Consider the following 27303-nt stretch of genomic DNA (forward strand, 5'->3'; position numbering starts at 1 on the left):
ACAGAGACTCAGTTAGGGCCACTGAACAAAGTACCTGAAATCCTTGTTTGCTGAGAGTTGCGAGATCCAACATTGAGGATGCATCGCTCAGCAGTGGTTCTGAGGAATTGTGGGGCTGCGATGCAGAATCCTACATCGTCATGAGGTTGCTGTCAACGAGGAGCTTGTGATACAAAAGCTTTCTTTGAGGCTGCATTGCTTAGCCACGGTTCCGAGAAGGCTGCAGTCAGCAATGTGAGGTCTGGTGTCAGGGATGAGTCATGCTGCGGTGATTCGAATGCAACTGTGAGGAGATGCAACATGTTCCATTGTTGTGCTTCACAGGACCAAAGCTGGGCTGACAGAGCACCTTCCAGCCCACTTCCAAGGGTCCAGGACAGAGGTAGCCGCACTAGGAGTGGTGGGCTGGGCTCACAGCAGACAAAGTCCAAGTGCTGGGTTCAAGGTGGTTTGAGCCTTTTATGTCCCTGGGGCTCACCCTCGGAGTCACTCGGGTGGTCCTGGGTTCCAGAAGCAGGCCCATTCCTTCACTCAGGCAGCAGGGCAACAGTAGCAGTCCTTCTAGCAGAGGAGCACATTAGTCCTTCTGAGTCTTCCACAGGTCCAGAGGTGTACTGAAGAGCTGGGTCTGAAGGTCCGTTATTTATAACCAATGCCCACTTTGAAGTAAGAGGAGGTTCTGGAAGTTTCCACCCCCAGGTGCTTAAAATTTCCCATCTCCCTGCTCTGACCCCAGCTTACCTGGGGTCACAACAGACTAGTGTTATACCCTCCACAAGAGTGCTCAGACAGAGCCTTTATGAGGTGCAAGTGGTAGTTGACAGTTCCTCCCCCTCCACAAGTCAGAGATGGCACATCCTGCCAACACCTATGCTCCTTTGACTCACTGTTTGGGAGCAATATACAAAGACTAGCTGTCAGCTACACCTAGTCATGTGACAAAGGAAACAGGCTACAGGCACCAAATTCTTGGGACAAGAAAATTAATGTTTTCTAAAAGAGACATTTTCAGAATTGTGACTTAAAATCCCACTATACCATTGTAGACACTTTAAAATTACAAATCCTTAAATACCAAACTCGACATTCCTACCTGCTCCCAATGGAAAGTTATCACTTATTAAATGTAATAAATTGGCCCAATGTTATTTTATGGGAGAAGCAGGCCTTGCAGTTCATAGAAAACTTAAAAGTACATGTCCAACTTTTTAAATATACTGTGCCCTGCCCTATGCCTGTTTAGGGCCTACACTAGAACTGACTTATTTCAATAAAAAAGGAATGTTTAAGGCCTAGCAGAGGAGTTATTTTGCCAGGTCCAAATGTCAACTTTACTCTGCACACACAGGCTACAATGGCAGGCCTGAGACATGAGTAAAGGGGAATTAAATGGGTGGCACAATGAGTGCTGCAGGCCTGCTAGTAACATTTAGTTTACAGGCCCACAGTACATGTAGTACTACTTTACTAGAGACTTAGAAGTAAATAAATATGCCAATTGGATGTAAGCCAATGTTGCCATATTTAAATGGGAAAGCACAAGCCCTTTAGCTATAGTTAGCAGTGGTAAAGTGTGCAGAATCCAAAAGTCAGCAAGAACGAAGCCAGTAAAACCAGGAGTCTGGGAGGCAAAATGTTGGGAGGAACCATGCCAAGGATTTCAGGTCCAACAATACACATCAGCAATTACCCTCGCACAAAAGCACACTTCCTGTACCCATAAAAGCACAGATGTTAACACAATTAGTCACATTCTTCACCTCACTGCATAAAATTATTACCACTGGAACGTATCTGCTGGCAGGCATGCTCAAACCAAACAGCAGCCACTGTACTTTATGAAAAACTCAGTAAAATAAACATTGAGCAGTGTCCATCAACACTATACGCCATCCAAATGCATTCCATACCCTTCCACTGCAAGCCCGAATGCCAATTTCCTTGCAAGGCCGCTAGTGGTAGGCCACAAGCTGCTAGTAATTAGACCATAATTTTACTGATTCAAACTTGGGAAGTGTGTGCAGAGCATCAGGAGGTTTCCCCAACTAACTCACAATAGAAACGTATACAAGTTATGCACTGCAATACAAAACGCTTGTGTTTTGCTGCCTACCAAACAACTAACACTCACAACCTATGCATGTGGGGAAGCTGAGAAGAAGAAAACATCTTATCAAACCATGGTTAGGCATACAATTAGGAACTATGCGAAAACTACACGTGTGTACTAAAAACCTCCCATATCTCTAATCAAAACTAGAATACGTAAATGCTTTATACCCCAGGCTACTGGCTTCCAAATAAAAAAAGACTACAGAAGATGCAAAACACATCTGAGACACTCCTTTGGGCCTGAAAAGCATGCACTAATAACAGCTCCCTTCAGAAACCTACAATGCATCCCAGTAAAAGCCAAAATCTAATTCACAATTATCTGTCTCACATATACATGCACAGATGGCACAACCACCTAACACCTGCATGGCAAATATTGAAATATACACCTCTACATGTAACCTGCATTGAGTAGAAGAGTATATTCTGTTCACCCTCACATCTCGATACAAACACAAAGGTGACTGATGATTCTCAGTTGCAGCTCAACGCCTGTGGAACAACCTGCTATGCAGATCCACCATTCCCATCACTGATGCAGTTCAGGGCAACGCCCCACTCTTTTAACCCCTTGACTCAATTGTTCTCTTTCTTTCCATAGTACATATTATTAAAATAAAAAAACAGTTATTTGTAGGTAGAGGAGGCGAGTCATCACACTTCACATGGAATTAAGGGATGTCTGTGCAAATCTTAAATTTTTTTTTTTTAAACTTGCAAAGCACACCACTCTAAGGGCCAGATGTATCATCATACGGGTTTGCATTTCCTAAATAGCGATTTTTAAGAAATCGCTATTTAAAAAAGGCAAAATGGGAAGTATGAAAATTGCGATTCGGTAACAGCGATTTCTTAAAAGTCACAATCGCTATTACCAAATCGCAATTAGGGAATGGGACTCCATTCATCCCTATGGGCCTGTAGGTGAGAATGGTTTTGCATTACCTAAGTTGCGAATTACTGTTAGGAATTTGCAAATTAGGTAATGCAAACCCCAGGGTGCCTGGGGCTTAAGGCCCCCTTTGACGCACCCCAAAGAAATATTTGTGGACATGTAAAGAGCACACATGGCCGAGGGGCATGTGTGCGCTACATGTCATGTTTAAAAATGCATTTGTAATGCATTTTAAAAAATTGCACATGCTTACCATCAAACTTGAGTTTGTGGTAATTGCATTTCCTAAATGCCAAATTCGCATTTAGGAAATACACATGTGAATAGGTAATCGCAAATAGGTATTCCCTATTTGCGATTACCTATTTAGGGAATCGCAAATTGTGATTCCCTAATCGGAGTTGCAATCTTAAGGAATCGCTATTTTTGCGATTCCTTAAAATTGCACTGCAAATTCCTTTCATAAATCATGAAAGGTGATTTTGCATTCGCAAACGGTTGAATTTACCAATTCGCACTGTTTGCAAATGCAAAATCCTTTGATACATCTGGCTCTAAAAGTACTTAGGGCCAGATGTATCATACAACCGATTTGCGATTCTCAAATAGCGATTTTTAAGAAATCGCTATTTCAGAAATGCAAAAAGTTATGTATGATTTTTGCGATTCGGTAATAGCGATTTCTAAAAAATCGCAAATGCTATTACCGAATCGCACATAGAGAATCTGTCCCCATTCACACCTATGGGCCTGTTGGCCCATATCTGCGAATATTTTGCATTTCCAAAATTGAGATTTCTTAACCAGAAATCGCAATTTTGGAAATGCAAAACTCCAGGGTGCTGGGGGCCTAAGGCCCCCTCTGCTGCACCCCAAACATTTTTTTGGGACATGTAAGGTGCACACATGCCAAAAGGGCATGTGTGCTTTACATGTACATTTTAAAAATGCATTTTAAATACATTTTTAAATTTTGCACATGGTTACCACCAGGTTCAACCTGGTGGTAAATAGCGATTCCTAAATACCCAAATCGCATTTAGGAATGGCTTCATACATGTGCTAAGAAATCGCAAATAAGCAATCCTTATTTGCGATTTCTTATTTAGAGAGTCGCAATTTGCGACTCTCTAAACAGGGTCGCAATTTTAAGGAATCGCTATTTTTGCGATTCCTTAAAATTGCGTTCAGAATGTCTTTCATACATTCTGAAATGGCTTTTTGCATTCGTAAACGGGCATTCGCACCGTTTGCGAATGCAAAAAACATTGATACATCTGGCCCCAAATTCTTATCATAGTTGTAGTCACACTGCCTTTCATCTCATGATGTGTACAATATTCTACTACATGGCAAATGACAAGTTTAATTCCAATCCTCTTGAATACAATCATAAATCCAGCAATGAAGAAGAAAGAATATCCATGTTCTTACCTAACGTTTTGACAACTTCGGAGTATTCTGAATCAGTAAACTGACCGTTCTTGTTGGTTGCTCTAAATTTAAACCTGTGAAATAACAATATTATCACATTGTTGTGTTTTCGAAAGCACATATCTAAAATGTATCGCCACACAATTCAGTATATATTAACTTTTGATGCAATTGATAACAACATGCAAACATTTATAATAGGCGCACGTTATGCACGGCAACTTTGTCGGATAAATAATACGTTTTGGAATACGATATTCGACAGTGCGCTCTTTTCACAGAAAGTAACATTGAATAGTAAACTGAGCAATACTCTTGCACTTAAATTTTTACTTGTTCCTTAACATGAAAGTTGAAGTGCTATCCACGTCTCTACAACAAGAAGAGTAGAAATCAGTGAGTGTCCAATCAACATTGGCCCGACATAACTTTCTCTAAGCTTTCAACTTTCTTTTAAAATATTATTACCAAAAACTAACTGTTTTACCAGATCATGACTGGAAGCAACATACAAAAGATGCTTGTACACAGAGGGAATATAACAAGTACCCGTATAATCTGGTTCTTTAGTGCTATAGAGGGGTTTGTGCCAAGGCCCAGTTATTTATGAATGACACCACAATTTCAGCAATGACAATATCGGATCACATTTGAAATTAGTCAATGTGGGTTCTTAGAAATAAAGTTTTTCCAACAGGAAGAGGGAACCTTCAAAGAGGGAAAAGAAATATATAAGGAAGTGTTTCACGATTTACTGCTAGAAAAGCGATTCAAGGTTTTTTTTGTGCGAGACAAACCTTCTTCAAGGTAATAACGGTGCATCATGTGAGATTTGGAACAATTTTTAAATATATATCCAGGGTAGGCATTTTGTAACAATGATTAATGAGAGTCATCTACTTAGAGTCACGTTCGGTCAGCTACACATCTTGTTGTATGAAGGAATGAAGAAGCAAACAAGGTCAGCTTTTCAGTGCAGCTAAATCATCTGCTTTGTCTCAAATAATGTTCATACTCTTTTCACAAAAATAATCACTTACAGGTACTGCTTTCTCGGTTTCAGAGGTCCGTTGCAAATCTTGTCTTCACCAATTTGCAGCATGCAGTTATTGTCAGCACCTATAACATACACCTCTTCTTTGGCCTTAAATCTCTGCTTTCCCTCTGAACATTCTGGATTTGGGAAACCTTCGTTTGTGAAGTATGGCCTTGGTTTCTTGAAGTAGGCCTCATGCCACTTAGAGATGTTTCCTTCATGCTGAACTAATGGCAGAGGAAAACACTCACAGCTCATTAATGATTTCCACACCATAAGTAATTAATTGAAAAAAGTTTTTAAAAAAAACAAAATATCCTAAATCAAAATATGGATTAACATGAATTCAGAGCGAAGGAAATCAAGAAATACTCTCTGTGCTCTAGAAAATTAATCTCATGTCACAATACTTTATTTTTATTTTTACAATGAAAAGTTAAGTATCCTTTAGGTTAATCTTTAAAAAAAATACAGACACTCTGAGCTATTTATACGTTTTATTAAACACACAAAAAATGCTAAAGTAGGACTATACACCATACAGCAAGGCTCTGCAATCTTGCAAACCTGTGACACTGGAAAACGCTTGAACTAAAAGTTTAAAGAAAGTGAACGTTTATATCTTTGTTTGCATATTTTATTTTGATTTGGGGGTTTTGCCCTGAGAGCACTTCGAGTGAGCTACATAGATGAGAAAGCGTGGAAGCAAGCCCTGCACTGAATACAGAAAGCCTGAAGTTTATATTGTCAAGTGATGGAAACCTTCGCTGATGCACAAAGATGATAAAGCTTTAGAAAGGAGTCCAGCGGTTGGAGGTGGCACAGCCAGATGTGGGTAGTAGGGATTTTTATGCATCTATTTGTTTCAAAATAGATACAAACATGTTCAAGCTTCTGAAGTGAGTCTGCTTGGTATGCTTACAAGCTTCATTAAAGTTGGGTAATCTCATAATGCTGATAATAGCTTTATTTTGAATTTTATGTGAAACTAATAAAGATGTAATTTAAAAAGCTCGATGAATAATTATTTAAGTGCTACTGAAGGAGAGCTGTGTGATAATTTTGAGATGCAAGCAAATCCCATATTGGTGAAGTCTGCAGGAAGCGGGCCTGTACTCAGTAACAGTGTCAGTACCATGAATAGGCAAACGTTTGATGTGCATAAAAGCTGACAAACTTTTGAAACTATGTAACCAATGATTATAGAGCGACACAATCTTTAAACATTGAGGCCTTTCACATGTGCGCTACATATCAGACATATCTAAGTTTCCTATGAATTGGTTGGTTCTTAGCTCAAAGATCTTGGAAAGTCCCACCGGACTTCACCCAGTTTCTAGTAGATACCTTGGAAAAAACTCTTACCGTTTATGATATGAATTTTATCGAGGTAAAGTTTGGTTAAAATGGATTAGTATGATCTATTCAGTTTCTGGCATCTTGTCATAACGAAATACAAATATAAGAGAAATATTTCAAAACATTATATTTCTACACATTATTCTAACCAGAGGAGACATGTGAATGGGCGAATCCACTTAATATGTGTAAAACATGTGAAAGTGGTTGAGCAGATCCTTGCAACCAATGTACAAGAATGTCCAAGATTTGGACCTTGATATATAATATTGGACATATAGTAGTGGGCTCCATTGCAATGGTGTATTATTTTGCCAACACTCCTTCCTTCAAGCAGGGGCCTAGGGGTACAACACCCTATGCTTAAGAGATGCTGATGGAAATAGGGAGTTCGTCTATCCGTGTCTGAGCTGTGCCGCGAAGCTCTTTGCAGGGAGTCCCCAATTTCAGTGGGAGCTCACTCAGGTTGTAAGATCACTATTAGAGAGCAAGACTGCCACTCACGTTTCTTAGGAGGAGGAAGAGGTAAAACGAGCAAGACAACATTAGCTGGATCCGTGATACCAGAGGTTTTATTTTAAAAAAGTGATAGATAATTCTGTTCAGAAGGAATGAGGCAAACGCTTTCATCTCTCTTTCTCTGTCCTCTTTCCCCGAATTTACTCTTCATTAGTATTTCTATAAACCCTAATTTCAAATAGAGGCTAGAAATAGACTGGACAAAGCGTGCAATTGGGCACACTCTATGTAATATGAAGGTGTGAAAGTGAGTGTTTGTAAATGGACTTGAATACAGGACAGCTTTGTTGGCCTCTTCTCCCTTTTTTCGAAATCCACGTTTTCTGGAAGGACTAGATCAACTTTTGACATTAAGTTGTGGTTTTCTGAACACTGCTGGAACCCCTATTGGCACCTATGTTGCTATTTCAAGCTGTGCGTAGTTTGCCACACCTGGTAATTACCAAGTACGACAAAGTCCACACCGTTCATTACATTTTAAACCTGCAAGAATTCAAAAGGGAAAAAGAGTAAGGTATGACATGCAGATTTTAGCTAAACACCAAAATCCGTATAGTATTTCCCCAAAACGCAGAATACTTGCAATTTAACAAAACCTTTTCTTTTCGAACGCCTGGAAGTTGAAGTTTATCAGTTGCAATAAACAGCACCAAAACCTGAAGGGCATTAGCAATCCGAACTGTAAATAAATGGTCAATAATCCAAAAATTAAATACTACACTTTCCCTCATTCACGTGGAAATGCATCAATTATACTTCACATTAGTTTAATTGTGCCAAAGGTCAGTCATATAGATAAGAACAAGTTAGTTTCAAATGTAGATAAATTAAATTATTTTATGTATATTTCTCATTTTGGGTTATAGCTCCTTCTAAATCTGGTTTAATAGTGTCCCAGTTCAAGACTTGTAAAGAGGAACTTGCCAAATAATGTGCTTATTTTTCTTGTAAGGGTGAAACTGTGAACCAACAGTCGCTGCGCCTTTGAAAGGGAAATAACTAGGATTTCCATAACATTCTCCCAACATTTCCAGTTTCATGTGTAAACATCCAGGAAGGAAACCACTGAAGATTAAATGCCTCTTCAGCTTGGCTTTTACTGTATGCCCTGGGTTATCTGCTCCAATCTGCTCCAATCCCTATAAGCTACAAATTGTAATAATCTGCAAGCATCTGCCATCATCTGTTTGCAGTTGCTGACATCTGGAATTTGCAGGTTTTAAAACATAAGCCACCATTCCCATGAAAGAAAATCTCGAACCTGTAGATTTTAAAAACACATGCCAACTTTATTTTGGGGAGGTGAAGGGGGATATTAGCCCTTCGATATACTGGGATAGTTCCAGTGAAATGGAATAATTTGAAACAAAAAGTGGGAGAGGGAAACCTGAAACCCTGCTTAAATATGAGACACGCGGATTTTGTTTGGGCATGGCTGCTTACTTTAAGTTTGAAAGGGCAAACGTGAGGTACTGTGCAAGAATGTCACTGTGAAACAAATGCTGACGTTTCTTTTACCTCCAGCTTCTGCAACTAACACCTGGATGTGCTTGATTGGACCATGGTCATCATTAAAGTAGCATATCGGCATCCGAATAGTGATTGTTGTGGAGGAAACCATCAGGGTACCGCTGCTGTCGTAAACAGGAACGGGTCTCTTGGTAGGCAAAGGTGGTTCTGTCGCAAAACACAGAAGTTTAAGATTTAATTGCTGCCATTATTTATGAACATTCCACATGTTTGCTAGAACGTGGCTTAATGAAAGTTTTACAAACATTTACATGTTGCATGTCATCCCCCATATTGAAAAACATCTGCAGACTTTTTGAGCTGCGTGGGGCAATCTATGTACTGCTAAAGGCCAAGTTTCTGTGAATCCTAAAGGGGAGTTCTCTGACTAGCAAGGAGGCATATAACATGCAAACAAGGGAAATCTACTTGGGCTCAGCATACATTCCTATAACGGTGTATATATTGAGCAGAGCTACCACTGAAAGACGATTTAAAATGAAACCACATATGAGATGAACTGTGTTTTACACCTCTCTGAGGTGGAGGATCTGTGAGGTGTCAGAGAGGGTCCCAAAAAAGAGCTACCTTCCTAACCCAGTCTTTGCGAGGGACATAAATACGAATGGACCACCCACCTGGAAACCTTCATAGAAAAGCCATTGACATCACTGCTCTGCGTTGTTGCTCCATTACTCATCACACGGTGTGGGCACCTGGGCAGAAGACTACTAAAAAAGTAATTTAATGGGTGATAATATGTTTAACTCAGAAGGGCTGAGCATTGTTTGCATAATACAGGCCATCTGGAAGTACTGCTCCTATATATTAAAGACATTTGGTGGGGCCAGATCTGTATTGTTTCAAATGTTTGTAATGCCGTAGTGACTGCAGGTAGCTTTTGAAAGAAAGTAACTCTGGAGATCTCATGCTTATTTTTAAAAAATAGACTATGCGACAGGAAGACCTACAAACTGAATTAGACTCCTCAAATGAGTGTATTGGCTTAAATCAGCATTATTATTTGTCACAGCTCAGAAAAGTAGAGTTAGAAAAGAATCGAATATAAAGTTAGCATAATGTGGTGAAGTAAGGAAAGTCTAAAAAAAGTCACACCCACTAACTTTACCATACTGCATATTGTGACGTGTTAGGACAAGGGTGCTAATCAAACGTTGGAGCTGTTTGGATAGGTTACCACTGATGGCTGCATTTAGTTCTTCAAATCCAGTTCTTCTCTTTACCAGCAGCAGACTCCCTGCTACCCATCTGACAAGGGCCAAGCGTCTCACCCCCTGTTTACATCCACAAGTTGCACCTGTCTTTAGCAGCTGGATTCTAAGCTCTGCTAATCTAGTTACTACTCAGGGTAAAGTATAAATATCACCTCTGAGGTGAGCTCTGGTCAATAACTTCTAGGTGATATTACAGAAGAAAACAAATGGGCTCAGAGATGTGAAGTAAAACCCAGTTGGTTTAATCTACTCACTGTGGCCCATGTTTTCTTCCTCCGACCCCACAGGATTGCAAGCAGGAGGACATCAGAATTGATTTATGTGCATTTTCAAAATCAAGACAGATATAAAATGGGTGTTTGTGATGTCAGATGTTGCATGTATATCAGCAGTATCAACAAAAAACGAATTTCATTTCTTTCTTTGAGGATGCCACTTTTGCACAATTGACTTGCATCCAATTGGCACAATAAATTTACTTGTAAATCCCTAGCAAAGTGGTACTGCATGTACCCAGAGCCTGTAAATTAAGTGCTACTAGTGGGTCGACAGCATTTATTGTGCCACCCACAAAAGTAGCCCATTTAAAAAAAGTCTCAGGCCTGCACTGTATGTGCAGCTTTAAACATCCAGTTTGACCTGGCAAAATAATCCTTTTGCGAGGCCTAAAAATTCATTTTTAACACATATAAGTCACCTCCTAGGGTAGGCCTGCAGATCCCATGGGTTAGGATGCATTGTATTTAAAAGTTGGACATGTACTTTGTTGGACCTGGCCCTTTTTACAGGGTTGTCCACAAACATTTTGCCTTCTTCCTCCTCTTTTTTCTGACCTGCTTTTATTGGCTTTAGGACTCTGGGCACTTTCCACTGCTAACCAGTGCTAAAGTGCATACGCTCTCTTTCTAAAATGTATTGGTGTTTAGTTCATCCATGATTGGCATATTTGATTTACTGGTAAGTTCCTAGTAAAGTGCACTATGTGTTCCCTTGGCCTGTAAATCAAATGCTACTAGTGGGCCTGCAGCACGGATTGTGCCACTCACATGAGTAGCCCTGTAAACATGTCTCAGACCTGCCTCTGCAGTGTCTTTGAGTGCAGGTTTAAACTGTCATTTCGCCCTGGCAAGTGCACCCACTTGCCAGGCCCAAACCTTCCCTTTTACTACATGTAAGTTACCCCTAAAGTAGGCCCAAGGCAGCCCCATGGGCAGGGTGCAGTTTATTTAAAAGGTAGGACGTACTAGTGTGTTTTACATGTCCCAATAGTCAAATACTGCTAAATTAGATTTTCACTATTGCAAGGACTATTTCCCATAAGGTAATATAGGGATTCCCTTGAAATATCTTTTAAGTGTAATTTCCCATTGGGAACAGATAGAGAAATGGAGTTTGGGGTCTCTGAACTACTCACAATTTGAAAATACAACTTTTGGTGAAGTTGCTTTTTGAATTGTAAGTTTGAAAATGCCTCTTTTAGAAAGTGGGCATTTTCTTGCTTAACCATTCTGTGCCTCTGCCTGTCTGTGGAATACACGTCTTGGTCAGAATGACAGTTGGGCTGTTTGTGCACTCAGTCTAGACAGTCCCACAAAGGGAGGAGAGGTGTGCCCCTCATATCCTGATGGCCCATCACCAGGTTGATGGGTTTTCCTGATCTAGAGTGGTGAGAGGAGCTGACATTTGCAGCTGAATAGGGCTCTGCCTATCCTCAAACAAAGCAGTCTCCCACCCCCTGGAGTGTGTCTGGGGCCAGGGCATGAAAAGGCAAGGTCCTGTGTACTATAAAGACTTCTTTATGAAGTTTGTCTACTTCAAAGACAGAAATAGGTATAAGTACTGGACCTTTGACACCACATAGTTAGAATCCTTCTGGGCTGAGGAAATTCTGCCTGGAAGAAACGCATGGTTCTGTAACGGGACTGCCTCTCTGCCTGTTGCTTTGTTGTGCTGGCCTGCTGCTTGTTGCTTCTGCTCTGGGAGTGAAAAAACTGGACATGACTTTCTACATCCTGCTTCCAAAGTTTCTCCAAGGGCTTGGACTGAGCTTGCCTCCCGTGAAGAAGTCTCAGGGACATCAAAGACTTCACCTGCCAGTGCCTGGGCTCTCTTAGAGAGAGTCCTGACTTGCCAAGTGGTGCCAAATCCAGTTCCTGGGCCGCTGGGAGTGAGTTCTGGTGCAACACGGAAGAAATTAATGCATCGACTTGCAGAACAACTTCAGAATCAGGGCTGCTCTCTGACACTGCTTGCTGCCTGCACCGGAGCCATGGTCTCTGCTGAGTGGATACAACCGTGACCTACAACGCAGGCCTGACACCACTGCAGCGCTGCCGATGTCCCACCACAACGTGAGTCCAGAGTGGTGTGTCACTGATGTCCAGGGCACCCGACTCAGCTACATCACCTGTGGCCCCCTGGTGTGATCTTGGCACTGCAAAGTTCTCACCTCATGACTTGACCCGCTGGATTCATCAAACCTGCCTTGTTGTAAGAAAATGACGCCTCACCGCCAATGCTGCATCACCTCCTCTGCAACCGTAAGGAACCAACGCCTCACTTCTCCTGCCTAGCAGTAAGGAAACAATGCCTCACCTCCCTGGTGGCAGTAAGGAACCAATGCTGTACTTGCTCCAGCATCGCCTCACCTTCCAGACGCCGTGCAACCTCTTTGTTCCCTCATCATTTTCCCAGGTAGTGTAACTGGAGTCTATAAGACTCTGTGGCCGGCCGTACAGCCTCACGGGTGATGCCGGAGTGTTGGAAGTGACTCTGTCAAGATGCTGTGATAGCCCCAGTTGGAACTATTGTGATTCTACGCACTATTCTAAGATTTAATCTCTGAAAATTTGTATCTTTACTTGAGCATGTTGGATTTTTACCATTTTTCTCTTGTTTTATTCAGATAAATATTGCCTATTTTTCTAAACTGGTGTGGAGCACTTTTGTGGAGCTTTCATTGTGCTACTGTTTTTATGTACAAATACTTTACACATTGCCTCTGAGATAAGCCTGACTGCTTGAGCCAAGCTACCAAGGGAGTGACCAGGGGTTATCTTAGCTGTGTGACTCCCATACAATGAGTAGAGTGAGAGCCCTTAATAGGACAGGGTGCAGACAAATGCCAACTGGAGACCCCATTTCTCTCCCAAATGTTTAACTTTTACATGATGTAGAAATGAAACGTTATTACATTTGTTTTTCACTACGACAAGGCCTACCTCTCCCATAGGATAACATTGAGTTAATTTAGTACATGTAATAAGGGATACCTTTCAATTGAGAGCAAGTGTGGATTGCTGTGTTTGGAATTTAAAGAATTGTAATTGAAAACCCTGTTTAATGATAAAGTTGAATTTTAAGTCATAGTTCTAAAAGTGGCACTTTTGGAAAATTGGCATTTTTTGTTCTAACCCATTTGGTGCCTGCAGTCTGTTTCCTGGTTCACACAACTAGGTATAGCTGGCAGTTGGTCTCTGTATTTTAGTCCCAGTCAGTGCAACAAAGGGAGAATATGTGTTGGCAGAATAAGCATCTCTGACTTGATGAGGGGAGGAGCTGTCCACTACTACACTTGCATATCACAAAGTCTATGGCTGAGCACACTCACAAGGGTTTGATATTAGTCTTTTGTGCAACCAGACAAGCTAGGGCCATGGCAGTGAGGCAGGAAATGTCAGACACCACTGTAGGTGGAAATCTCCAGAATGATTTCTGACTTCAAAGCTGGCACCAGGTAGACATATTGAACCCTCAGACCAACACTTCTGTACAATTCTGGGCTGGTGTATACTACAGAAGAAGCTGTGCTGCTCTGCTATCAGAAGGGCTACTAATTGGCTGCCCTGCTGTCCTGCCTGCTGAGAAGGAAGACTCAAATGGCACCCTTCATCCCAGGCTGAAGTGACTGCAAGGGTCAGCTAACTTCTTGCTCTGAACTACAGGGACATAATAAGCTCCAGAGGGCTTCCTGTATCTGCCCAGCTGAAATGCAGCCTGAACTTGCAACTGGACCTCCCTAAGCCTTGCAGACCTCTGCTGGAGTGAGTTCCTGATCCCCAAGAGGTGTCCCTAAGGTCCTGGACCCTTGATGTGGCATCAGTTGAGCTCCCTCACCAAGAAAAGGAGGAACCCTGAGGTTTTGGGCTGTTCTTCATGTAAATTGGTCTGTTCACACCAAGCTCTTGCCACCAGCCAATGCAAAGCTCTAGTGAACCGGACTCTTTATGCCACAGTATCTGCCAGTGATGCTCAGCAATGCAAGATCTGCATTTCACACTACAGCATCAACAGCTTGCTGTGACTGTCAACGTGAATCTCCTGCAACAAACATCCGTGGCACCAGACATGATCTTCATGATACAGTGATGACCACCAATGATGCCCAGCCTGCTCTTTGTCCTCCAGTAAAGACCATCCATGCAACTCCCCATGCTCCTTTCATGACGGATTCTAGAAGATAACTTTTCAGCTGCACTAACCTGATCCCCATATCTGGCCCGCTGTCCATTGTGGTCAGCCTGAACTTGTGACTTTCACCTGGGCTCACACGACTAGCTGTGAGTGACGCTTTGTGCCCATAGGCACTATACAAAATGTAAATCTTAGAAATTGCATATCTGTGGGTCTACTGATTGGAGTTTTGTCAGTTTGGTCTCAAATAGTTTATTACATGTTACTCTATTGCTCTAACTTGGTGTAGTATTTTTCTTGTGCTGTGTTTTCACTTTATTACTGTTTGAAGTATGGCATAAATATTTTACACATTACCTCTAACCTAAGCCTGACTGTTTTTCTGCCAAGCTATCATAGGGTTAAGCACAGGTTAATTTGCGGTTTGCTTATGTTTCACACAGACAAGGAATGTGGGGCCAGATGTATCAAACATTTTTGCGACCGCAAATGGCACAACGGGCCGTTTTGCGATCTCAAAAATGCGTTTTGGTATGTAACAAGTCCAATTTGCGATTCAGTAACTTGTTACCGAATCGCAAATTGGATTTGTGACTACATACCGATTCGGTATTAGGAAGGGGCGTGTCAAGGGCGTCGCTTCCTAATACCGAATCGCAGAGGTTTGTATGATTGTTTTGTGACCGTGAATGCAGTCGCAAAACAATCGCAGTTACCACCAATTTCAAGTAGTTGGTAACCCATTCACAAAGGGGAAGAGGTCCTCAGGGACCCCTTCCCCTTTCCGAATGAATGCGAAAACGTTTTTTAAGAGCAGGCAGTGGTCCCACGGACACTGCCTAATCTTAAAAAATGAAAAGAAAACTTTTCAGTTTTCATTTTTAAATGCATCCTATTTTCCTTTAAGGAAAATGGACTGTATTTAAAAAAAAAAGATTGTTTTATTGAAAAACAATCACAGACATGGTGGTCTGCTGAGCCCAGCAGGCCACCATCCTTGTGATTGGAGCCATCCGCAATGGCTCGCAAATTGCGAACTACCTCATGAATATTAATGAGGTAGGTCGATTTGCGAGCCCTTGCGAATCGCGGTATGAAACTCCTGGAGTTTCATACATTACAATAGCGATTACTTAATTGCGATTCGCTATAAATCGCAATTAGGTAATAGCTATTGTAAGAAATTATACATCTGGCCCGTGGTTTCTACTTGAGTAGGTTTTACTCCCCTCAACCAGTAACCCAATTTCCTACACATGTTATCAGAGTTCACTCAATGTAAGATTAATGTCTTCTCTCCTTAATACTTCTTTCACATCAGACCACCATCCCTGCCCATCACACAAATAAAAGGCTTTGGACAGCAATAATTGCCCATTTTATAGCATTGACTTCAGATCGATAGCCTGCTGTTAAGCAGACCCAATGATGTGGAAGATAATAGAAGATAGGTATGGAGAAATAAAGACTGGCATAAGATTACACGATTTTGACAAGTGGTGAAGAATGAGTTAAATTTTGTGGTTCAATTTACAAACTAGACGTCATCTTATCCATAGCAAACATAGAAGATGACCCTGGCGTGTATTTAAACTAGTTTGTCCTAGGCCACATAATTTAAAAACTAGACTGCATTTTATCCCTAGCATACCGAAAGAATGTCACTGGCACGTATTTATAAATGGCAAATGGCCACAGTAAACATGTAGTTTCAAGATAAGACAGGAGCAACAACCATTATCATGTCAGTTGGTTAAAGAAAAGTGTATTGGAGGGTGGGCATTGTGCTCAATAGGAAATCAGCCTGTGGAACCAGTAAGCACATAACAGCGACTCCAATAATTGTTACTGCATTAGCGCAGGCTGTGGTGCTCTGTAGATCAGCCAAGTCCAGGATTACATTACCTTACAAAGTCTTTGCCGGGCCCAGTAATTTTACTATGCTTTTTATGGAAAACACATGGAAACTGGGAATGTGTGTGAAATGGGTCATGACCTGCAAAACGATAGCTCCAAAAACTGACACAGGTCCGGGCTCGCTTGTGCTGTGGCTTAGCCATGAACTTCGAGGCAGTGGCATCCCTGCACTTCGCTGATCTCAACAGACAGTCCAACAAGTCAGATCTATTGGCTTTGTGTTGCTTGATGTAATGCTATCCATACAAGGCTATGCCCCATAGACAAGAGTTCGGGTTACACTCACTGTCACAGGGGAAGACAGCATGCTCATCTGCCCTTCAAGCTGAACAAATAAAGATGCTGGTCCTATTGTTTGATCTCTGACTGATAATGTTTAGATGTGGATTGAATACAACTTTCACAACAATGTACACTCCTCATTTGCATCAGAACTGCAGATTCCCTTGCAGGACGCACAGGACCCCATCTGTTAAAAACATTGCCGGTCATCTTATTGCACCAAAAGCAAACTTATGTAGTGGGAACTTCAAAGGTGAAAGTTCTGCCCTTGCAAAAGGGAATGTCCTGTGTCTAGTGGGAAAAACAACTGATAGTTCTGGAAAGGAGACTTTTTTTTCACAATGCACAATGCAAGGAAGCAACAACTGTAGTGTTTACGATGCAAATCTTGAGTGAAGACATAGAAGGCTAGTAAACACAGGTGATGAGAGCTTCTGTCTTCTGAAACTAACTGGCCAGATACTTTTGAATCTTATGTCAGACTTTCTCCTTTTATCTCTTTTGACAACCATACCATACCAATCACAGATGGGTAACTCGGGGAAGCCCCAGGCGCAACCTTTGCTCGATAGTATTACTGATTGATCAGCAACCAGTGACACTGGGAGCTCGAGCAAGAAATGAATTAAACTGTCTCTCAGACCAGGGCGCAAGCATCAAAAACTTGCCTGATTAAAAGCATTGAGTGCTTGGAAGAAAAATTAAGACCTGATAGTATACATGGCACTTTAACACATTTCTTAACGTGTGCGTGTTTTTTCCAGTTTCTCACCTAGCAATCATGCTGTCAGGAATGTCCAGATCTCACTGAGTTTGTGGGAATATCCTTAAGTGACCGGTAATCTCACTAATGCTAATTTATAAAGTCTCATATTTCCTTGAAAGGCAGTAGGTGAGTATTTTTAGTTAATGTTACAATGAACTTCCTTGGAAGAAACCTAGATCGTGATTGTTAGAGGTGCTTTCTGTCATCAAAATATGTAAAAGACGACCAAGGGTGTATCAATGTTGCACCTATAATGGGTGCAGAAAAGTATAATTTATTCATATCTTCCAAAATCCAGCACTGCTCATGATTTAGAGATATTCTATGAAACGTATGCTTCTTCTTGTTTAGTACCTGTATGTCTAGATATGGATCTCTACTTTTCTGCACATACCATAGATGCAACCTCTTATCAGAATTTACATATTTTGATGACCAAAATCTTTCTGTATAGAAGTTAAAAATACTTGAATTAGTGTATGTGTGTGAGCATTAATTTTACAGAAAGTATTATTCACATGGAGCCGTTGACAATGTAAACTTTTTGTGACTTCAAACAACTAAGGGCGTTTAGAATTTAGCTGAAAGGGTTCATGACTACGCATACCTTTTGTATCCATGGTGACTTTCAGTTGCATATTTGGGCTTGCTCCCGCTCCGTTAACTGCATAAACCTTGAAAAAGAAAACACAAAACAACAGGATAACGGCGGCAGGGAAAAATCATTTATAAAACAATGTTCAATTTGTGACAATACAATATGATTATGGTCTCCAGAGTTTTTTAAACACATAATACAAGAGAAACATCCAATTCTGATAGATTGTCTTTTAACATAGAGTAATAAGAACAACGTCAAAAACATCAAGGTTAGCAAATTAGCTTTGATACTTAACCAGATTCCGTTTTTATTTAGCATATTTATTTAAAAGACATTGGGCCTCATAACAACGAAGCTGTAACTGCCGTGCGCCCGCCAATGCGGTGCCCATTTGGACATCCCTGCTGGGTCGGCGGGCAGTTGCACCCGTCGCGCATTTCACTGTCTGCACAGCAGACAGTGAAAAGCCGCATGGGGCCCTGTCAGGGGCCCACTGCACTGCCCATGCCAGTGGCATGGGCAGTGCAGGGGCCCCCAGGGGCCCCACGACTCCCCGTACCGCCAGCCTTTTCCTGGCAGTTCAGACCGCCAGAAAAAAGCTGGTGGTCAGAGACTCGTAATCCCCTGGGCAGCGCTGCAAGCAGCGCTGCCCTGGCGGATTACAACCACCGGGCCATTGTGGCAGAAAACCGCCGGCCCCGGCGGTGCGACCGCGGCGCTACCGCCGTGGTCAAAATACGCCGGGTGGCACCGCCAGCCCATTGTTTTGGCCCTGGCGTTGTAATACCGCCAGGGTCATAATGAACACCATTGTTCCTTGGATGCAATTAAAATACTTCAGAAAGGGATCCAGCTTTTGATTTATGTTTTTTAAAGTATTTGTGATTTTCTTTGTAGCAGGTTGGGCTGGTAGAATGCTGATGCAGCCTAAGTTTAAATGTCTCTATTAATGCAAAACACTTAACATTTTCACCAGAAGCTAGTTTGCAAAACCTCTTCTGAGTCAGAATTTATCTATCTCATCTTTGGGAGCGTGCGTGTTGTGGCGGGGTCGAAGTGGTGATTTTGAAACTCTCAGAATATGTATCCACCATACCCACACTAGCACCATCAGCTATAGGTCTATCACGTTTGCAAATGTTTTCCATCTGCCATAGCACTGCTACTTTCATTTCAGTTGTCATAAGATATCAGCAGTATCAAAACTTCACAAGGCGGATCTCACATTGTCCCTGCCATCGGAGTTCAGAGCGTTTCATTTATGGCCACAGGGGCAACAAAAACTCTGAACATGCTAACAGATAGAGCTGCACAAACAAAAGACACAAGGTGCACTTGGTCCTGAAATAGAGGAACCAGAGGTCTGACTACTACCACCATAAAATGTGTATAAGCATTCCACAAAACGGAAGGGATGACAATAAATCAATCAGTCCAAAGAGGAAAGAGACAATTGAAGAAGCAAAACAGAAATGACTATTCAATAAACTGAACACAAAATGGCAAGTACAAAATGCACAAGTATAGTAAAAAAAATACAAGGAGTTCGTGAAGAAACGCCAAATAGACCAGAAACAGAAAAATAAATGCCTGCATAGCTTAGTAACACAAACCAGAACAACAGAACACTGTAGATAGTTGAACATAAAATTGTTTTTTGTCTACATAGAAAAAACAGAAAAAAATGGGCAAAATCAAATTGTGACATGCAGGATTTGAAACTGTTTCATCCATGGTTTCAAGATGTCAAGTTCTTATGGCAGAAGACTAACAGTAGAGTAAACAATGGAGATGTTCTCATCCATTTGAAATGATGTAAACAAATAATGTTTTGCGCCGCTCAGAGCCTTGCATCTCCACAGATCATCTCCATTACAAGCTCACCTGAGGCCAGGGAACTTGTTCCTTGCTCCTCATATGACCTTTGACCATGAGAAAAAAATCTTGGGCAAGAGAGTCACATATCCTCATCTGGTACTTTCTTATGTTCTTAAAACCCTATTCTTGGTAGTTGACAAATAAATATATCTAACATCAAGAAGAGCTTATTGGAATCAACATCAGGCAACCTATCTTGGAAATGATTTTGCTCCATGACAATATTTATTTCCAATCATGATACCTCTCTACTCCAAGCTGAACCGTCAAGTCACATCTGACTATGTACTTGTGTGGCTCTACCTGACTTTATCTTGAAATACTGTTGTTTGTTTTTACTTTATTTTAATTTTACAATTTATCATTAACTCCCATAGCCATCTCCTGGCTGTACTGATTGATTTTTAATTAGACCTGTTTTTTAAGTTTCATTTACTGAGTGTGCTTTAACTTTTTGTGATAGTTAGCTAACAATAATCTTTCAATTGAATATTGCTTACCTGTATTTATTTTCTTGATACTTGAACACTCCCAATCTCACAGCATCACTAACAGCAGGACTCCAATTCAGCCTGCTTGAGATTTGTAGATATGGTTCTGTTTGGTCATCATTGCCCCGCCTCTCCTGTTTCATCCACTACAAATCTAAGATACTCCAACAAGATCTGTGCTGTGAATCTTGGAAGCTTTCAAGTAAAGAACTTACCCATATCATGTATTATTTGTCCTTCTTGCCCTAACTTTGTCCTGGTCAGTATTCATATTGAATCAGGAAAATAGGGAATCCATTGGAGAAACCTAAAGCACAGTATTAACTCTTTTTTATTGTCTAAGAAGAAATATTAGCCATACATCCTACTACACAATAAAGCAAATTATGCCATCGGAAAGAGAGCGCTGAGAGAAATTGACACCCAACATGAATACACTGTGATACAACTAACTTGTGATAAATTTAAAGGTTCATCTATAAACCTTAAGAATATGAAATACTAAAAAGCACCAGAAAAAATAATAAATACTGGAATAGTGGGAACAACAATCCTCGGAATACCACTCAAGGAATGTGATAATGTGAAAATCATACCCGCAGAAAAACTGTGCAAGATAGTTATGTCCATGGACCTAGCTTTATATAGAGGTCAAGGGGGCTGATGGCAAATGAGGATGCAAATAATGTATATACATACATTCATCATATACTTGAATAGTCTCGTTTTCCCTGTGTCATGGTATCTTCCCCTGTGTCTGTGTTAGAAATGGGGTGTCTGGTTGGCAGTCAGTTTGCACTGTGTAAAGGCAGGGACCCTCGCTCTAGTCAGGGTAAGGGGTTCCTAAGACAGCCTCTGCTCTTCCCCTTGGTAGCTTGGCACAAGTAGTCAGGCTTATCTCAGAGGCAATGTGTAAAGTATTTGTACCAACACACACACTAACACAGTGAAAACACTTCTAAAACGACCCACCACACCAGTTTAGAAAAATAGGCAATATTTGTCTAAATCAATCAAGACTGAAACGACAAATATCCAACATACACAAGTCAAGATATGAATTTTCAAAGTAAAAAGATTCTTACTCCATAGAAAACAATGGAAATGTTGATTTTGCACAAAGTACTTGATTTGCGTAATGAATAAAGCTGCACGGACGAGCATGCGTCGGAAAAGTTAGTGATGCATCAATTCCTTACTCGCCATTGAGGCCGTGTGTCATTTCTTCTCTGGTTGGGCAGGCGATGCTTTGTTTTTTTCCCCCGCAACAGAGCGATGCAGACCGGACAAGGCACCTCAGATCCACGCAGGTTCATGATGACTTTGACGCCCCGCGATGATGCATGAGAAATCCGGTCGCACAGCGTTGGAAAACCACGCTGTGTGGGGTTTGCGGCAGCCACAAGCTGGTGTTGCATCGTTCTCCAGCCGCGAAGTGTTGATTTTAGTCGCAAAGCGAGTGGTGTGTCATTTTTCAGCTGAGTTGCTGGTGGTGCGTCAAATTTTCCCTACACGGTGTTCTGTGCATGGATTACAGTCCTTGTTTTGCCAGCTTCACCTCTCAAGGGCCCAGGGACTGGATAGGGCACCACTTGGCAGGGCAGGAGTCTCTGCAGAGAATCCATGCGCTGGCAGAAAAAGTTTTTGACGGCCCTGAGACTTCAAACCAGGATCCCTTGGAGATTCTTCACAAGGTCCAGGCTTTGTCCTCTTTCAGGCAGAAGCAGTAACTGCAGGCCAACCCAGCAAAGCATAGTCACAAGCAAAGGGGCAGTTCTCTTTGGCAGAGGTTCCACTTGGGTCCAGAAGTAACCTAAAAATCTGGGTTTTTGGGTCTACTACTCATACCCCTTTCTACCTTTGAAGTAGGCAAACTTCAAAGGAAAGTCTCTGTTGTTCATGGGATCCTGTCTTGCCCAGGCCTGGCTCCAGACTCACACCAGGCGGTTCGAGACTGCATTGTGAAAGGGCATGCATAGCCCATTCAGGTGAAGTGACCACTCCTCCCTCCACTCTAGCTCAGATGGCTCATCAGGTTATGCAGGCTACACCCCACCTCCCTTTGTGCCACTGTCCAAAGGGGATTCACAAACAGCCCAACCGTCAGTCTGACTCACACAGGGAATACACAAGCAGGCAGAGTCACAGATTGGTTTAAGCCATGTTTCAAGCAAATTTAAAAAACATCTTTACCAACAGATGTATTTTTAAATTGTGAGTTCCCAAAATCTCCATCTGCTCTCAAAGGTTAACTGCACTTTGAGGATATTTAAAGGCAGCCCCTATGGTAATCTTTGAGGGATATAGGCCTTGCAACAGTGAATACTTAATTTGGCAGTAGTTCACTGTTAGGGCACGTAAAACACACTGCACCCCGCCCATGGGGCTACCTCGGGCCTACTTTAAGAGTGCCTTACATGTATAAAAAGGGAAGGTTTGTGCCTGGCAAGTGGGTACAGTTGCCAGGTCAAATTGGCAGGTTAAAGCTCCACACAGAGACACTGCAGTGGCAGGTCTGAGCCATGTTTACAGGCCTACTCATGTGGGTTGCACAATCAGTGCTGCAGGTCCACTAGTAGCATTTGATTTACAGGTCCTGGGCAACTCTAGTGCACTTTACTAGGGACTTACTAGTACATCAAATGTGCAAATCATGGAAAAGACAATTACACATGCATTTTACACAGGGAGCACTTGCACTTTAGCACTGGTCAGCAGTGGTAAAGTGCCCAGAGTCCCAAAACAGCAAAAACAGAGTCCAGCACACAGTAAAAACATGGGAAGCAAAGGCAAAAAAAGACAGTGGAGACTATGCCAAGGATGCCAGGTCTAACAGTTTGTAGGTTCTTTTTCCCAACATATATCACTTTTACCATCTGTGGTTCATGCTCGCCTGCCTGTCCAGCATCTACCTGTTTCACCCCAAGTAAACTTTCACCTAACATCATAAGTGCCATACCCACCGTGGTTCAACCTATATTACATAATGGCTCACCAGGCCCAGTCCAACGAACATTAGTCAACGTGTTCCAGCCCCCTACTTATTTAGCCAAATTCCCTGCACCAGACACAGCAATGTCAAACAAAGAGGCCAAATAGAGCAGGCAAGCTATATCACCCCATTCACTTGCTTGCCTTCTCTGAGTTCTGCTTCTTATTCAACAGGTCAGCAGATGGTATTGGTCAGGAAGGTCAAAGAAGAAGAATATCAAGAGGAAAACTATCAAAGATAAGTTTGTATGGATTTTCTATACCTAACTCTACATATACATACCTTGATGATATATATACCTCGAAGATACACGGTAGTTGAGTTAAAAATAGTAAATCCATGCATCCCTCTGTGCACTTACCTCTTCGATATTTTGCCCCTTGATATTCTAGTCACAATATTATGGACCTTCGATATTCTGCCTTCGCAGTTTTCTGCCGCAATTGCCTGCACACATTAAGAAACTTCTCATTATAACCTCACTCACAGCCTTGCTCACTGTTCACTTCCAGGATATCCATTAAAGGAGTGGCAGAATTAGAAGGAAACTAGAGTGTGAGGGAGAAGAGCTGAGAAATCCCTTACTGGAACTGACAGGTATTGGCACTAAGGTGTTGCTGTCACCAATTCATCCACCCATACATCCACCTCATGATCAGGGTCAGTTGCAGCTCCCCAAACAAACAGATGCTTTTTAAACTGATTTTCTGATGGCAATGTCACAAGCTATGCATCAAGGTGAAGTGATCCAGTGAGGATTCCAGACTAAGTCAGAATCTTACAGAGCAGCCCCTGAGGGGAGCTTCACTTGACTGAAAAAGAAAAGTGTGATGGGCAAGAAGGTCCACAGCAGTTTCCACAGCAGTTAAACCTTTAGGTTGGTGTGCACAAAGGGACAAAGAAGCCAGATATACCCCTGATGAGGAGCTTAAACCAATACATGGTAATACAACAACTCTATCAGTGTTCTAGGTAACTCAAATGCATTATTGCCTTTTTTGAAAGTCACAAAAGTGTTAGATCAACAGACTTACTGTTGATTTCAAGAAACTAAGAAAACATACTCAAGCTAGCAGACCTCTACAAAAGGTGCAAAAGGAACAATAGAGATTAAGGCTTCACAGATCACTGGGCATGTGAAACCCACTGTATTAGCAAAATCCTGTTTTCAAAACTAGCTAAGTGTCAAACTTCAGGGCAAAGGGCTGCTCCTAAAATGAAGGACTTTAAGAGCAAATCAACATATAAGAACATTCAAACAACATCCAATTTTTAAGCTCTGACAAAAGGCCACCTCCTGAAAATAAAAGCATCTACATTATTGATTAAAGGCATGCACTTGAACGTCATTAAATACACTAATCCCTAGATGCAAACCAGGATCTGAAAATTAGATATTGGTTGGGAAGAAATTTGCAATCCGACATAAGTACTAACAGCAATCATAAGAGGGTCGCAACATGGCTTGCCTAAAGATTTTTATTAAGGCAGTTCACCGTGCCACCTAGCACCACCAACCCCAACACAGCCGCCCTCAACCTCAGACATTGGCTAGACGACTGCACCAACACCCTGGCTGCACTCAGGGAATCCCCAAACAACCGCACCAGCGTCAAGGCCATCTGGTTCACCGCCGACCTTCAGGCCTCCAAGCGAGACTGCCGGAAAATCGAGAAGTGGAGCCACGAACCAACAGAGAGCAACCACGCTGTCCTCAAGACAGCCATCCGCAAGCACCACCAGCTCATCCGGACCACCAAAAGATCCTTCTACAAAGACCGTATCGACAACAATGCCCACAACAACAAAGAGCTCAGCATCGTCAAAGAACTCCCCAACCCCAGGTCATGCTCCATCGACCCCCCTCCATCGCAAGACCTCTACGACTCCCTCGCCACCTTTTTCCATAGCAAGATCACAGAAATCCACAACAGCTTCAACTCCTCACCCCCCCACCACCACCATAGCCACTACCAACCCCGACGCACCCAGCCACACCAAACTCTTCCTCTCCTGGACCAACATCAACGACGAGGACACCATCAAAACCATGAGCACCATCCACTCTGGCTCTCCCTCTGACCCCTGCCCCTCACAATGTCTTCAACAAAGCGAGCCCCATCATCGCCCCCCAACTCCGTATTATCATCAATAGCTCCTTCGAGAACGCCACCTTCCTGGAGAGCTGGAAGCACAGCGAAGTCTGAGAAGATCATCAACAGTCAACTGACCCGCTTCCTGGAGGACAACAACACGCTGGACATCTCTCAATCCGGATTCCGTAGGAACCACAGCACTGAGACTGCCCTCATCGCCGCAACCGACGACATCAGGACCATGCTTGACAAAGGCGAAACCGCGGCCCTCATCCTCCTGGACCTCTCGCCTGCTTTTGACACCGTCTGCCACCACCCCCTTTGCACTCGCATCTACAACGCCAGGATCCACCACAAAGCTCTGGACTGGATCACTTCCTTCCTCTCCGGCAGAACTCAGAGAGTCTGCCTCCCTCCCTTCCTATCGGGAGCCACCAAAACCATCTGCGGCGTTCCCCCAGGGTCTTCTCTCAGCCCAACTCTTTTTAACATATACATGGCACCGCTGGCCAACATTGTCCGATCCCACAACCTTAACATTGTCTCCTATGCCGACGTTACTCAGCTGATCCTCCCACTCACCAAGGACCCCACCACCGCCAAACCAACCTCTACGACAGACTGTATGCCATTGCCAACTGGATGGAGAAGAGCCGTCTCAAACTTAACTCGGACAAGACAGAGATTCTCATCCTCGGCTCCAAGCGCTCCACATGGGACGACTCCTGCTGGCCATCCACCCTAGGAACCGCACCAACACCCACCACCCACGCACGCAACCTAGGCTTCATCCTAGACTCATCACTCACCATGACCCAGCAAGTCAACGCCGTCTCATCTTCCTGCTTCAACACCCTCTGCATGCTTCGCAAGATCTTCAGATGGATCCCCACTGAAACAAGAAGGACGGTCACCCACGCCCTTGTCAGCAGCAGACTAGACTACGGCAACGTGCTCTACACAGGAACCACAGTCAAGCTCCAGAAGAAACTACAACGTATACAGAACACCTCTGCACGCCTCCTCCTTAACATCCCTCGCTGCGACCACATCTCAGCCCACCTCAGAGACCTTCACTGGCGTCTCATCACCAAAAGGATCACCTTCAAACTCCTCATCCACACTCATAAAGCTCTTCACAACACAGGCTAGGCCTACCTCAACGAGCGACTCACCTTCCACACTCCTACCCGCCAACTCCGCTCCGCCAACCTTGCCCTCGCCGCCGTCCCTCGCATCCATCAAACTACAGCCGGTGGCAGATCCTTTTCCCACCTCTCCGCCAAGACCTGGAACACCCTCACTGCCCACCTACGACAGACCCAGGACCTCCTGACCTTCAGGAAACGCCTTAAGACCTGATTATTCGAGCAGTAGCAGTCCTTCCCTCTCCCCTCCCCCCCCAGTGCCTTGAGACCCTAGTGGGTGAGTAGCGCGCATTGCAAATGTTTGATTGATGGATTGTTTGCAACCTACTGACATTGACTATGAACATCTGATGGTGGCATGCATGGGACAGCAGACCTCAAAGCCCGTGTTTGGATTCTTAATTAGGTAACTTTTTTTTTTGTTTAAATCAGACCATGTTTCTTAAAGGAACAGGTGCAGATTTTGTATAAAACTTTCTATTTAAAAGTCATTGGGAGGAAGAGCATCAAGTGCTCCTCAGGCAACGAGTCATGATTCTCAAATGGGAAGCTGTCTTCAAGGGACAGATATCTCAGTGCAAATCAGATGCCACCCTAAATTGAGAGTTGGTTTGGTG

The 27303-nt window shown here is 42.7% G+C and overlaps 1 protein-coding gene across 1 annotated transcript in view; it reads right to left on the reverse strand.

Annotated features, from left to right (window-relative positions):
• The window catches only part of PTPRQ (protein tyrosine phosphatase receptor type Q), a 1423303-nt gene that overhangs the window by 245382 nt on the left and 1150618 nt on the right, over positions 1 to 27303 (reverse strand). The window contains exons 47-50 of the mRNA XM_069227528.1: positions 18088 to 18154; positions 8877 to 9035; positions 5485 to 5707; positions 4445 to 4518 (exon numbers count right to left, since the gene is read on the reverse strand). Of these exons, the coding sequence (XP_069083629.1) occupies positions 4445 to 4518; positions 5485 to 5707; positions 8877 to 9035; positions 18088 to 18154 (523 nt within the window). The remainder of the gene's footprint in view (positions 1 to 4444; positions 4519 to 5484; positions 5708 to 8876; positions 9036 to 18087; positions 18155 to 27303) is intronic.

The sequence above is a fragment of the Pleurodeles waltl genome, chromosome 4_1, assembly GCF_031143425.1.
Source record: "Pleurodeles waltl isolate 20211129_DDA chromosome 4_1, aPleWal1.hap1.20221129, whole genome shotgun sequence".
NCBI classification, from domain to species: domain Eukaryota; kingdom Metazoa; phylum Chordata; class Amphibia; order Caudata; family Salamandridae; genus Pleurodeles; species Pleurodeles waltl.